Raw genomic sequence first — 14,252 nt, forward strand, 5'->3', positions numbered from 1 at the left:
CATATACATGTATGCATGATTTTTTCTTAATGCTGTGCATTGGTTCTGTGTGTCATGGCTAACCTGTACCAAGCCACTTTTTTTTTTTTTTTTTTTTTTTTTTTAGTTGAAAGACTAGAAACACATAAATGAGGCTTATTCTATGGTTGGTAAGGTGCCTGGAGCTGGTGAAGTGCAGGCCACATATTTGCATTGCTGAGATTCCAACAGTATAATGAAAAGTGAGTCTCTCAGTGCTTGTGTAAGACATGAAAAACGTATACTTTACTTCTTTAGGATGTCTGATTCAAACTGAAACATTCATAATGAAAACTGACAGTCAATTTGATAAATTTAGTTTTGGCTGCTTTAATTTCTGCAGCTCCCATGAGCCGCTGTAGGACAGATGGCTGTGCTATTTAAAACAAACTATAACCTTTAAGAAGAAGCTTGTACCACTGGAAACTAGATACACGCATCAAGACTCTTAATAGCTTATGTGGAGTGATGGTGAAAATCAGCTGAAGGACTGGGAGGTTTTGAGCTGGCAGTCCCGGCTGACGGGACACAGCAGTCAGCGTAAGCACTGTGGTTCAGAGCTGCTTCAGAGAGCTCCAAATTTGCATTTAAAACAGCTGTGTACCACCTCACATTCAAAAGGAGAAGCAATGCAGCTTTGAAAGATGGTTTTCAGCAAGGACAGCCACTTTCTTAGGGGTCAGGCTGCTGACAGGAGGGCAGGTGGGCTGGGGTGGCAGCAGGGACCTCTGCTCGGCTTGCTGCTAACGTCTTCAGGTGTCTGGAGGTAACCTGCTAAGCTGGAAAATACGCTGTGGCCTGGAGAAAGGGCGTGTGTGCACCTGTGAGTGTGCTTCCGTCCAAAAACGGGTTAGAGAAATAAACAAGGTAGGTCTGGCTTAGGCAGAAAAAAAAGTGAGAGTAGGAGAGCACGGGGGAGTCCCTTCTGTATTTCACTCTGAGGCAGCAGGTGAAGTAAATCCCATCCTGATGAAAGCAGTGGCAGGCTCAAACTGGCGTCAGAGGGGCCAGGGTCTCTCCTGGCTGGGGAGGCTCCAAATGGCATTTAGCTAGCTCAGGTTTTCCAGTTCCCAGCACCACCCTAAAACATTAAATCTGTTCCATCCCGTTTTGGCCACTGGAGTCGGGGCGTGGAAGATGAAGCGGCTGGGCTCGTGGCTAAGCGTGGGGCTTTGCAGTGCAGGCAGGTCTCATAGATCAGACGTGTGGGCGAGGAGAGACTCAGCGGGGGAATTGCAGGCACAAAGCTGCTGAGGCTGATGTGGCGGAGCACAGCAAAGGTGCCTGTAGCAGCCTGCCAGATGGCGCGGCAGAAGAAACTGGGATTTGGCCAAGCCAGGGGAATATGTTGCAGCAACGGCGATCTGGAAGGATGAGAGCGGGGCTGGGCAGCAGTGCCTGTAGCTTTGAGATATGTGCAGCCGCAGGACAGCGTGTGAGACCTGAACAGAGGTCTGACCTGAGGGTGACAAGTTAGATTACCCCATTCAACCAGAAGCTATTTTTTGAAGAAGAGACTAGGAGGCTAGATGGGCTCTTGGCCACCCAAGGCTGAAGGTGACTGAGGTGTACTTCTCAGGGCTTATAGGGAAGCCTCTAAGCAGGTGACTTCTCCAAGCGGATCTGGGGCTGGAGCAGCTGCAGCCGGGCGTACTGCCCCAGCCATTGCTTTCTGCACAGCCACGCCATGAGGTGTGCGAGCAGCAGCTTTCAGGAGGGGCAGAAATACAACCTATGGTTTTCCCCAAATTAGAATAAAAATAGAGGCTGGGGAGAAATAACTGATAAGTCTATTCAGAACAATCTCAAAAAGATCATATCACCACGAGGACTCATGCCTGTGGTTGCCTAAAACTAAGCATACCTGTTTGACTAAGCAGACGCTTTTGAAAGACAATTTCTAAAAAATAAATAGTGGTACCACTCCCAGCAAAAACTGCCTTTATGTGATACAATGTTGTTTGTTTGTTTGTTTGTTGTTTTGTTTTGCTTTTTCCCCAGCAGCTGAACTGGAATTAATGAAATAACTGGGAATTCTCCCTACACCTCCCAAAAACTGGGGGATAAGGAAGAGCACCCACATGGAATAAAACTCTGCCAGGATTTCCCTTCTGATGAGAGCTCCCCCTCTTCAAAGGGGCCTTTCCTTCACACACAGCCATGTACATGTATGTGCTGCTCAGGGTGATGAATGTTGTTATGAGGTCTGGGGAGGAAAATCCTTGAAAAGGAAATGCCAGTGTTTCTGGCTGTCATTGTTTCCTTTTTATCTTCTCCTTGTTCCCTCTGTCTCAGCTTATTGTTCCTGGGACAGGCTGAGGGAGCAGGGGTTGAAGAGAAGGCTGTGGGCAGACCTTGTTGGAGCCTTTCAGTACCTAAAGGGGCCTACAGGAAGGCTGGGGAGGGACTCTTTGTCAGGGAGTGCAGTGATAGGACATGGAGTAAAGGAGCACTAGAAGAGGGGAGATTTAGATTAGATGTTAGAAAGAAAACATTTACTATGAGGGTGGTGGGGCACTGGCACCAGCTGCCCAGAGCAGCTGTGGATGCCCCATCCCTGGGCGCGTTCAAGCCAAGGTTGCACGGAGGGCATCTGGGTGCAGTGGGAGGTGTCCCTGCCCGTGGCAGGGGGTTGGAACTGGGTGGACTTGGAGGCCTCTTCCAACCCAACCCAGGTCCTGTGATCTGTGTGGACGGGCCTCGGTTCTGCACGAGCTGTTGCAGTTTGAGGAAAACTGCATTTCTGTGGTGCGAATAAAAGAGGAATGCAGCATGTCTGTCATACCATGCCTGTAGCCTGGCACACGGCTATTTTATAACCACGTTTAGTGCTGTGCACGAGCTGGTTTGTTCTTGATGAGTAACTGCACATGAACTCTCCCTCTTTGTGCAGGACATGCTTTATGACCGAAGAGAAAACTGTTCAGACTGTGAAACCTGAGAATCTGCTGTGACAGACAAGGAGCACTGACCGAATGGGTAGTTTTTCCTTGAAAAATTCTGCATCAGTGCAAGAAGGGACAAGGTCTGCCAAAAAGACGGTGTTTTTCACATTACCATGGTTAGGCCTTGGGTCCTAAATTAATAGCCCTGACTGCTGAAGTGTTGGAAAAAGGCTGCTATTATAGTAAGGAGCATAATTAAAAGGTTGTTTTGGAAAAACAGGAACATCCACTTCTCTGCGCTGGCTTCCTGGGCAGCTCTGGCTGCTGTTGAGAATGAGCTGGCATCGTTTGAACCTCGGCATCGGGGAGCTGAGGAGTGATGGGTCAGGCTGGCCTTGGCTGAAGGCTGGCCAGCTTTGGCCATGGGATAGTTTAGCATGGTTCTCAGATACTGTTGAAGGAATTCGCTAGAATGCTTCTTGCAGAGGATGAAAACACTTTTTTTTTTTTCTTTTTTTTTTTTTTTTTGGGGGGGTGTCAATGAAAACCCGATGTATGGCTTTGTCAATGCCACCAGGCGATGCCGAGCTATGACTGGAGAGACTCGGGGAACCCAGCGGCGGCTTGGGCGCCCCTCGCATGGAGTGGGGGGGGGGCACCGGGCGGCAGCCGCCGCCTCAACCGGGCGCTGGCAGCGGGGGGGCGGGCACGGGGCGGGCGGAGGCGGCTCCCCCATTCCCCAGCCCCGCCTCGGCGGCGGCGGCGGCGGCAGCAGCACGGGTCCGGGCCCGGGGCGGCGGCGGCGGAGCGCGGCCGGCGGCGGAGCCCTGCCGCGGGGCATGGCCCTGGCCCCGGCCCCGGCCCCGGCCCCGGCCCCGGCCGGCCCCCCGCCGGGGGGCACCTCGGCGGGGGAGATGGAGCGCTACTACTGCCTGCTGCGGGCCGCCGCGCTGCTGGAGGCCGCCGCCGCCGGTGAGTCCCCCAGCGGGGACCGGGAGGGGGTACGGGGAAGGGCTCCCGGGGGGTGGCGGTGATCCGGGTGTCCGGGATGGGGACGGGGCTGGGGCTGGGGGAGCCCGTCGGTGCCTGCCGGCTGTCCCGTGCCGTGCCGGGCTGTGCCCTGCCCGCTCGGGGGTCCCGGGGGCTTCCCCTCGGAGTTGCCCCCCGCCGCTGTGCTCAGCCCGGGAGCCCGGAGGCAGGCGGGGGCGCTGGGGCCAGGCGGGGGGGAGCGAGCGGAGCCCACAGGTGCCCAGCTCCTCACCTCGGGGAACTCCCGAGCCGCTCTCAGGCTGTGCGGGCACGGTGCCGGTGGGGTTTGTAGCGCGATTGCTTATTGAGGGCTCTGGGCGTTTTTTTTTTTTTTTTTGGCGGATTGCATTAGCGGTGTGGAATGGCCTCGTTTTTTTTTTTTTAAAAAAAAAGGAGAGAGTGTTTCACGCTGTGCTGCCGACATCCCTTTTTGTTACTGGGAAACGTCGCTCCAAATGAATCCAAGCGGTTTTGGTAAGCAATAGGGTGTTTGCCGGTGGTCTAAAACTAAAGAAGCCTTCCCTGCAAAGCCGCGTGCCAGCCTGGTGTCTGCGACGTGCCCTTTCCTAGTTTCCGAAGTAGAAAAGCAGTGGGTGTGTGTAAAGCGTGTGCGGCTGTCAGACAGCCCCTCTCCCTCATCCCCGGGTCTTCCCACATCACTTCATCGCGGCAGTGCTGGGGATGCCCAGGGCTGTGGTGCTGCCGCTGTGGTTATATGGCTGCACACCCCGAATGCAGCGTGCTGATGAGAAGCAAACGCAATCCGATCTGCTACCCCGGGGCTGTAAGCTGCTCTTGTGCCTCAACAATGTTTCCTTTGATGGACAATGATCTGCTCATAAACTGTTGGGAGCCTTGACTTTTTTGTTGTTGTTGTTATTTTGTGTGTTTGTGGGGAGAACTGTTTTTTTTGCAGCGAGGCCCTTAATAACCTGGGGAAGGCGGTGGCATCCCAGGTTACTCCGTCACCACCAGAGGATGCGTACCTTGTTGGAAGGCGAAGGTGCTCATTATTCCTTATTAGCTCACAGCTGGCAGCGCGCTTGGAGCCACGCCAGGCACAAGAAAGACACACTGACCCAAAAAAGCTTGCAGTCTTAATCCCGGTTTCCTTGGCCTCCGTGCAAAGCGCATTTTAGGGAGCGGGAGGAATTTATCAGGGTGCAGTCACGGGTGGGGACTTATCAGACCGTCACCTGCTTCTGGTGACGCTGCCTGCCCGCTGTGCCTTCACTGGTCCTGTTGTTCGTCCACACCTGCAAACAGAGTAGGGAGGTGCAGAAAGAGGTGAGCATGGTCAGGTAGCAAAGGATGCTGCTTGAATATGTGTGGTTTAAAAAAAACCAAACAACAAACAAGCAAAAAAATTGTTCCTCCTTGCACTAGCGTCAGAACAGGGATGGAGACGTGGATGGTGAGCATGTTCTAGGAGAGATGTTATGGAAAACGGGTGAAAGCAGGCACCGGGTTTCTTGTGAGCGTGAGCCTTGTCTTCTAACCCCTCTTGGCAGATGACCTTTGTACAATGCTCGCACAAAATCAAGATATCTCCACAGAAGCACAAAGGCACACTTGTGTGGTTATAGCTGCGGGATCTGGACACATGATTTGGGATATACATAGATTCTTAAAATGAAACAAAAAATGAGTAAGGTTCTCCAAATCGTGACATAATAAATAGTTTTTTTCCTTCATCGCTGATTCTGAGCATTCAGCCTGATCTGGGGTCGTGCTTTAAAAGTTTCTCTTTGCACATCAGTACTGGAAACTTGTTGGGTGTTTCTAGTACAAGGTGATTTTCCCCTATGCTTGCCTCACAGTGGGATTTACGCCTATGTGCATTCCAAGACTTTTATAGCTACTTCGACCTTCAAAAAGGCTTGGACTCCCTCAGAGAGGCTTGGGAACAGGGGACCAGCACCCTCTGAGAGCTGCACGCTGTTATGGTCCAAGTCTCTCCAGGTGCTGCAGCCACAGGGGGACCCCAGGGGAATAGTAGCGGGGGAGTGTTGGTAGTATGTGGGATGTGCTTCCTCTTCATAAGTCACACTTGCTACAACTGCAGTTTAATCGTTTATCATTCATTTACAGTGACAAAAGCGAAGTGACAGCAGGGCTGTGTGGGAGGGAAGGAACTGAAGTGTAAAATACGGTGGGGGAAAGAAAGTCTTCCAAAATGCTGGCTTTGCCAGGGAGCTGCAGGATGCTTAGAGACGCGTCGCTTCCCCAGAGCTCCTGGGGACGGGGTCACACAGGAGCATGGAGCTCAGACATCACCACCACGGGACTTGGAACAGGGCCCGACTGTTGGTTTTGGCAAGTGGGGCTTGTAGGGCAGTCTGGGAGCCAGAAGTCAAGCGAGTGCCCTCAGCCTCCTGCTGCGAGCGGACCGCTTCGTGCTGCTGCGTGTCGCAGCAAAGGTGGTCGCTTCGGCACGCGTGGCAATCGCAGCTTGGCTCCCACGCCGCTCCTCTCCCTGTTTGCTCGGCTGCCAAAAGCCTCAATCGTCTCATCTGACAGCTTCCCCAGCGCAGCCAAATTGAAGGCCGTTGCAAATTGGGGGGCAGAGGAGCAGGAGTGGGAGGACCGGCGTGCAGATTGCCGTGTTGTGGTGGAAGCGGCGGGGTGGGGCTGCCCTGGCTCCCGAGCCCCTTTCCTCCCAGGCGATGCTAGGCTTGGTTTTGCAGCGCGGCTGAGTCAGGAGCTCTGGCTGACGGCAGCTCCCGGGGCAGAGTTGTAGTTCCCTGGGAAGCTGCGCTGGCTGGGCCACCTGCAAGGTGCAATTATCCATCTGCTGCTGCCTGGACGTCTGTCCGAGGGCTGGGTGCTGTGAGCCAGGCTGCGAGCGTTGGCAGCGTGCTCCCCACCTCCACTTCCATGCCACTGACTTCTTCCTGCCCCAGGAAAGCAGCTGGCTGGATTTGGATATGTGCTTTTGCTGATCGGTGGAAAGACAAAATTACATGTTTTCATCTTCAGCTCAGGAAAATTGGTTTTAGTTTCCTTAACTTTGCAGCAGACTTTCCAGGTTCTGCCATTGTGGGAACCTGGCTGTGCAATTTAGTTTCCTGGCTACGTGGGCAGTGAAAGGAAATAAATTGTTCCAGTGACTTAAGCGATCTTAAATCTGGGTTTCTAAGCAGGTATCCTTGGGCCCAAGGATTTACTGCAATTACACGTGTGATGAGTTACTTTGTGCACGAGGCTGGAATTTGGCTTGGAAAAAACAACACTTCAGTGGTATTGAATGATGATGTGAAAGCTATTGACGTGTGCATGCTTTTATTTGGCTCGGCTTTTGAAGTCCTTTGTGCTGAAAGTGATCTGCTTTGGAGGCACTGGCTGGGAAGGTGCCTTCTGACGGCAGATGCTGAACATTGCTGGGCACAGCTGGCAAGCGCGCCGCAGAGCTGATGTGCAAAACACCTGTGTGCTCGTCCCAGAGCCTGCCATAAATAAGAAAGGACTCAAAGTGGGAATAGCAGAGAATTAAAAGTACATCGAGGTTCGTAAGTATTAGAAATTCAAGAAACTAGATTTTCTCAACTCCCACACTGAGTTTGAATCTGCACGGGTGGGCGTTGAGAAACTTTTATTACATTTCTTGCAATAGATGCAAATTCATGGATAGTTGAGCTGGCTTTTTTCTTTCCCAATTTTTGCTTAGTTAGGGGTGATATGAGAAGCAGGTTGCCTGCTCGGATGTGAGCAGATCAGAGCATCCAGTATCCCGCTCCTCGCATCAGGAGATTAGCCGCAACGATAACAGGAGATAGTTTGTAAGCCTTGCTGTCGTTTAGTTTTCTCTAGGCTAGCCTTTTCTGAGCGAAGCTCCTGCAGTTTGCCTGCTGTCCCCTCTAGGTTGGGAGAGACTCACCCATGAGAAACCCCTTGGTCACCAGTGTGCAGGGATGCCCCAAACATTTCAGGCTGAGCATCCTCCTCCTTGCTGGCAGCACGGCTTGATGTCAGCTACCAGCAACCTCTTTGTTCACTCTGGCTCCCAAAATTGTATCAGAGGACAGCGTTCCTGTGTGTGCCAGGTCCTTGGGTAGCTGCACCTTGCCTGAGAGCCTCAGATGGCTGCAGCCTGTCCTCAAAGCCATGGCCGTGGTCAGCAGGAATGAGGTTTTGCTGGTTTCCTATGTTAATGAGCGGCTGTAGCCAGGATGTGTGGGTGTCCGGATGGACAGCGTCCCCTGCCAGAGGGCTGCCCAGGGCTCGGTGCTACAGGATCCTTGGTGCTGCTCTGCACAGGGTGGCCTCCACACAGCCATGCCGAGCACCTCCTACGGTAAGGTGATGATTCAGCTCCTCCCGTAAGGATCATCAGCAGGGACATTCCTTGCGGGTCGGCACGCTGCCTGCATGCTGGTCCACAAGCCTCAGCTGTGCTGTCTTAATATTATCTCCCTATTTGTTACCTTTATTTCTTTCCCAGCATTTTCTTTTACATTTTTATGCTTACCATCAGTCTGTCTAAATCTCAGCCTTTTGAAAGGTCATTGGAGTTTTACAAAAGCTTCCTTTTTTTTTTCTTTTCTTTTTTTTTTTTCTTTTTTTTTTTTTTTTCCACTGTATGGTTTCTTAGATACTGGTAACTGCAGATGCTTCCAGGTTTGGGTGGTAGGGATCTGTGCCTGAGCTGAAGCATCGTCTGCAGATAAACCCTGGAAGGCCCTGGAGAAGCGCAGCCACTAGGTCAGGAGAGAGGACCATCTGGTGCTGTATCCTGCCTCCTACACTCTGCCGGGGTGGGTGCTTAGGGAAAGATAAAGGAACAAACTTGCAAATGGAGCAAGCCTTTCCTTAAAAAAAAAAAATCCTCCCCAGTCTGGCAAAAGATAATTTAAGGCATCCTTGAACCAGGCAGGGTGACCAAGGCATCCCACATAGCGGTGTACTAACCCTGCTGGGGCTTTGTAAGGCTTTTGGAATCCCTGGGTGGTTTTGTTGTGCTCCTGCCAGATGTCACTGCCTCAGCTCCCCACCTGTGAGATGAGACAACCCTTCTGGTGAGGTCTGTCCCGTCTGCCACCCCGCGGGCTCGGAAGCGAGTGTCTCACCCCATAGCTCTGCCAGCTGTGCGCTCTGTGCCATCCCACTGCTGGTGCTGGACACGTGCCGATGTGTGGCTCCTTCCTCTGTCAAACCCGTGGGAGCCACGTGGATTGAGAAGCTCTCTGGGGATTAGTTGCCTGCGAATTGTTTTATAATGTAGAAGGGGTTTTGCAAGAGTGTCTGCTGTGTCAGGGTTTTACTGTTAGGCTCACATGTGACATGGAGGTTTGCCACCTTATCAACAGGACTGGCCGAGGAGATGAATCTATCACATCTTACAGAAAAATAGGCATTTAAAAATCTTATCTAACTGCTAATCTTTCCCTCCAAATGACAATCTGGTTTCCGCTGGCTCTAATTAAGAAGCAGGCAGCTGTGGGCTGCAGGCCCTTGCCCAGGGACACGGATGCTCCCATGCTGCCCATGGCTGCTGCAGGACACGAGCTGTCCCCACGCAGGGTGTTGGTGCTGCTGGACAGCGGGGCTTGCAGCAGTCAAGGGTGTTGAAGCCTTCTGCCATAACTATTCTAGTGGGTCTTTTGGGTCTCTTGCTTGGCAAGGGGAATGGCTGCACTGCTTGGAAACTGCTGGATGTGTGTGGTTTTAGCACAGCAGCAGAAACTGCTGTACTTCCAGCTACGTGACTAGAGGTGGATTTGGGCCACGTGGCTCCCCCGTTACAGTAACGGTGCCTCGACTGCGCACTGCTCGCCCTCAGCAGCTTCCCTGGAAGTCCTCGTGCAAGAGCATATGTGTGTCAGGGCAGGTCACGAGAGCAGCTGGACGTGTTCTGGTGCTTACAAAGCTGTGTGCTGTCAGAATTGGCTAGGGGTTACCTATATAGCTAATGCAAAGTATCTTTGATTACTTGCAAACGCAGAAGAGGACTACAGCAGTTCTCACACTTTGCTGAGTCCGGTCATTAAGTTCCTTTTGCAACTGAATTTCTGGGCTGCGGAGAGAAGGAAGTTTGATGCAGGCTCTGCTTTATTGCAGGGTGTTCAGCACATGGGGAAGAGTTCCCGCAGGTCTCAACCTGTGGTCAGGCGGTTACCCCGGGTGTAAAGGTGTAATTCTGCCATCCAGCTGTTACATTGCACGTGCTCTGCAGCTCCGAGGTCTTTGGTGGAACTGAGTGGAAACGTGTCTTGCTAGCGGGCTCCTCTGCTCTTTTGCCCTGGGAATTTTGGAGGCCCCTTGGTGTGTGACCCACAAGCCCCGTGGGCCCGCTTGCCGCAGACCTGGTTATGGAGAAAGGTGCCTTGGCCTCAGGTCCCAGGGGAGGAGCCACAAACGTTTGGTGGAATTCACATCTGACCCTGAGAGCTTTGGTTCTCTGATGTACCCAGAAGCTGGTCCCATGAAACACTCGCCTGTTGGTGCCGGTTTTTGTATGGACACGAACTCCTACATCAGCCAGCAGGATGGGGGCTGCAGCCTTTCCATTCCTGTCGCCAGCCACGCTTGTGACCCTTTGGCAGTGCTGAGTCTTGGTAGTGTGTGGCCACAGCCTGCCTGCTCCTGTCTGCAAATGAGGAATTGGAGCGGGGGGAGACGTGATTTACTCCCAGCTACTGAAGAATTTCATCTCAAAACCAGGAAGGAGCCTCGGGACCTTGGCTGTCAGTCCTCTGCTCAGACCTGGTCCTGCAAATAAGCCTTTTGTAAATACAATGGGCCTTGTGTTCCGAGGAGTACAATGTCCTATTCTTCAGAATATGTTCTTTAACAGAGACATTGTGCTAAACAGCACGAGCAGAACCACCAGCTTTATGCTGGCTGGCCCGTGGCCAGGAGCCCTGGCTGCCGGGTGTCTTAGGTTCAGCCTCGTGCAGGTGCTGCTCCTCGGGGGGGGACGGTGGCAGTCGGGATCCTTCTCCAGGTGTAAGCTGGCTGGGGAAGCTGCCGGGAGAACTCCTCGTGCAAGCGTCTTGTTCACGGTAGGGCAGTTTGCAAGCAGGATAAAGAGGTATTCTTTTTTTTTCCTAATAACTCCCTCTACCTTGCTTTCTGGACGTGATGTGCTGGTGGAGAGAATAGCGATGGTTCTTGTCGTGTGTTGGATTGGATTCAAGATCTTTTCAAATTACTCAGTGAGAAAGCCGAGAGCGGCTCAGCAGCTTGCTGCTGGGGCGATGGAGACTCGGGTTTCCTGCAGCAAAGGGAGGCTCTGTCCACTGCTGTGGCATGGATTTTTTCCGTTCTTCCTGGTGGGGCTCTTAGCTTTTGCAGGTGATGATATTTCAAGCGAAACTTCTGCTTATCCAGAGTGAGTGCCCTGAGCGATGGGCTGCAGGCTTGCTCCTTTTGGGTGCTTCTTTATAGGATTGGGGTAAAACAATCTGGACTGAGTTAGAGGGGCAAATTGCAGGCTGGTGCTTTGGTCTTTCTGCCTGGATGTAGGACTGTGTTTCAGTTCTTTGCCCCTGTGAATATTTAATTTTGCAAAGAGGAAAAAAATTCAACAGGAAAAGCTGAAAGGGTGTTCATTGCACTGCACTGATTAATACTTGGGGTAAAATTTGAAGCCGGTGGGGTGTCCTTTGGCAGATGAAGGCTGATGGCCCCAGTTAACCTAGAGAGTCACCACGAGGCATGGACATAGGTTACAAATGTGCTCATTTACAGGCTCCCTTGACACCAAATAACCGCTTCTTCTTTGGATCCAGGCATCCAAATGGACAAAAAGCAGAGAACAAGCAGATCATGGAGAAGCTCAACGTGATCCTTTACGCTTTTTTTGGTGTGGTTCGGTTTTGTTTCCTAGGCTACGGCAGCAACCCTCAAATGAAGAGCTATTATTCTTCATTCACAACAAAGCCGTCTCCAAGTGTATTTTATAGTTGCAAACAGTGTTTGGCCGGTGTTGTAAAATGTAAGGCACTATTACATCAACTTGGCAGATGTGTTGCACAGCTGCTGTTAGCAGATGCAGTGAGCCTGCAAAGTTTAGAATAGAAAAGAAAACAAGTTGCCAGAGAGCAAAGCACTTCAGAGTTTAATTGAGTCTCTTGGCTGCTGTGTTTTGTGAGTGAACTTGGACTCAGACGATAGCCACCCTCTCTCTGAACCTCACTGCAGACTTCTACTATATGCAAGCATGCCTCTGTGCTCAAATCACCTCGAAAGGGAAGACCTCTAAGAATAAGCATTAGCCTTACACCTGCAGTCTGTGTGCTGGCTGTGAGGTGCTGTGCTATGGAGAGGATCCAGCAAAATATCCTGGTCAGCGTAAACCAAGTGATGGGGACAGGATAGAGCCAGCAGGTTCCCTGCATAGCCCACATGAGTTTTCCTCCAAAGGGCAGAGAGCTCTGCATTTCCCCCTTGTCCTGCTTGGCTTCACCCATCCTCTGAAACTCCGTGTCATGGTGACAGTCTGCTCTGCAGAGTAGGACCTTTCAGTTATGTGCCTCTGAACGTAGTAGTTGCAGCAGCGTTTTATAAACACCCACCTTAGAGCCTATATAAAAAAATGCTATTACACTGTTATGGCCATTTATCACCCAGGAGCTGTTTGTTTTCAGTAAGACCCTAAAAGCCGAGGTCACACCAGCTGTGCAGGTGTAGTTTGTGAAGTGCTCTGGGGTACAGTAATGCGAGGGGTTCAGGCATGATTTGCTAACGGCACTGCTCTGTCCTGCACTAACTGGTGGACACAAAGCCTCTTTTTAAGAGAAACAAGTGGACTTGCATGAAACCTTGACATCTTCCACCTCGTGTGGGCTGGCTGAGCTGTTCATAGCCAGTGCTAGGCAGTACCCTGTGGTCTTGTCCATACTGTCCCAAGAGGGTCTGTCAATTAAGAAATCAGCAGTTTGCTAACGAACATCAACTGAAGCCTTGTTTGAGAGGCAGATATCTTTGTTGCCCTTTGTTGCCTTTCACCGCTCTTTTTCCAGGGATGAATATTTGATGACAAAGGTCGCTCTTTTGTATAGGATGGTAACATCCAATTGATGTGTTGTAGGCACAGCAACGTGCTTGCGAACCCGATGCCAGCGCTTGCTTTTCCTTAATGTTTGTCCAGGAAGCTGGATTTGATGACAAATGCAGACCAAGCACAGGGATGAATTGGCCCAGGAGAGGTTCCAGTGAGAATACAATCAGCCTGCTGTGCTCTGACCTTACCAAAGGGCAGTGCTCCTGCTCCTCTGGCCTGCGTTGAAGCCTCGTGCCCGCAGGAGATGGGGAGGGTTTGTCAGGGAAATGCTCCCCGAGCCTTTGCTGCCTGAAGCAAAGTTCTCCCGCCCAGTTCTTCCTCAAATGGGTTATTTTGGGTGCTCAACTTGAGACTGCCCGGAAGGACCTGATTTCTCTGAACGTGCTGAGTGCCCCCTTCCAAAAATGTGGTCAAGGAACTCAGATTTGTGAGGATGCTGTAGGAATCTGGGTTTCCACCTCCATGCTGAAGTCAAGAACGAAGCCTTCTGTGGACAAAGAATGTTTGGGAGCGAAGTCCTTGCTGGAAACCCCGATGCTCAAAGTGGTCACTCCTGAGCATGGTACAGCCCCTGTCCTATGATGCTTTGCACGTCAAAACCAAAAATGGTCTGTGCATTAACCTCCTTTTTTCAACTTGTTTACTGGACACCTATTAATAAGCCGGCATTTTCCTTCCATATCACTACAGAACAGCAGACAAAAGTGGCATTACTGTAAACTTCAAACTGTCTTTGGTTTTACTGTTGTGCATGCGAGTCATGCGAGGGCATTATATTGCCAGCAAAACTTTGCCCGGCTTCCCCATGGCTGCATCTTCAGGAAAGCAAACATGAGGTCTGGGCCGCAGGGGTGAGCTGGCTTTAGGGAAAGGCTTTACTGAGCTGGAAACGTCCACGTTGCTGCTGAACAACCCCACTCCTCCTTGATGTTGTGAAGACAAATGTGTGTGCACAGCCTTGGGGCTTTTGTCTTCTGTTTTCAAAGACTGAAATGTTTATTATTATATATTCCATGTGTTGGAGCTTATTAACTTATTCATGTGATTTTTATCAGTTAGAAAGTTTTGACATGGAAAACAAATTAACAAATAGAGAAGAAAGTGATCACCCCTGTTTGTCCTCCAGTTAGGTGAGGCAGTTATTTAAGGGAGAGCTATTTGAAGTATCCTTGCAGAACAAACTTCTTCCTTACCAGTTCTGAGGCCTGTTAAAATCAAGAACGTTGCTGCGAATGCCAGCCCTTAATGAACAAAAATAATATTTTTATCTACAAGAGAAGAAATAACAATGCACACATAAAAGGAGAGCAGCAGGT

General features: G+C 51.2%; 1 protein-coding gene and 1 long non-coding RNA gene across 5 annotated transcripts in view; both read left to right on the forward strand.

The window, feature by feature from the left end:
- Window positions 1–681: 681 nt before the first annotated feature.
- LOC311443768 lies at window positions 682–2,179 on the forward strand. The gene is made up of 3 exons (XR_014697490.1): window positions 682–885; window positions 1,598–1,710; window positions 2,020–2,179. It is a non-coding gene; the product is annotated as an uncharacterized lncRNA (long non-coding RNA).
- Window positions 2,180–3,688: 1,509 nt separating this feature from the next.
- Window positions 3,689–14,252, forward strand: part of MCF2 (MCF.2 cell line derived transforming sequence) — a 57,971-nt gene continuing 47,407 nt past the window's right edge. For 2 of the 4 annotated variants that reach the window (XM_084534221.1, XM_084534218.1), the window contains exon 1: window positions 3,689–3,875. In XM_084534221.1, the coding sequence (XP_084390347.1) occupies window positions 3,743–3,875 (133 nt within the window). In that variant the 5' untranslated portion in view covers window positions 3,689–3,742. Of the gene's footprint in view, window positions 3,876–4,372; window positions 4,407–11,098; window positions 11,226–14,252 lie in introns of those variants that run through there. The other 2 variants (XM_084534220.1, XM_084534219.1) reach the window with 2 other exon arrangements.

Source organism: Aythya ferina, assembly GCF_964211825.1.
Source record: "Aythya ferina genome assembly, chromosome: 13".
Taxonomy (NCBI): domain Eukaryota; kingdom Metazoa; phylum Chordata; class Aves; order Anseriformes; family Anatidae; genus Aythya; species Aythya ferina.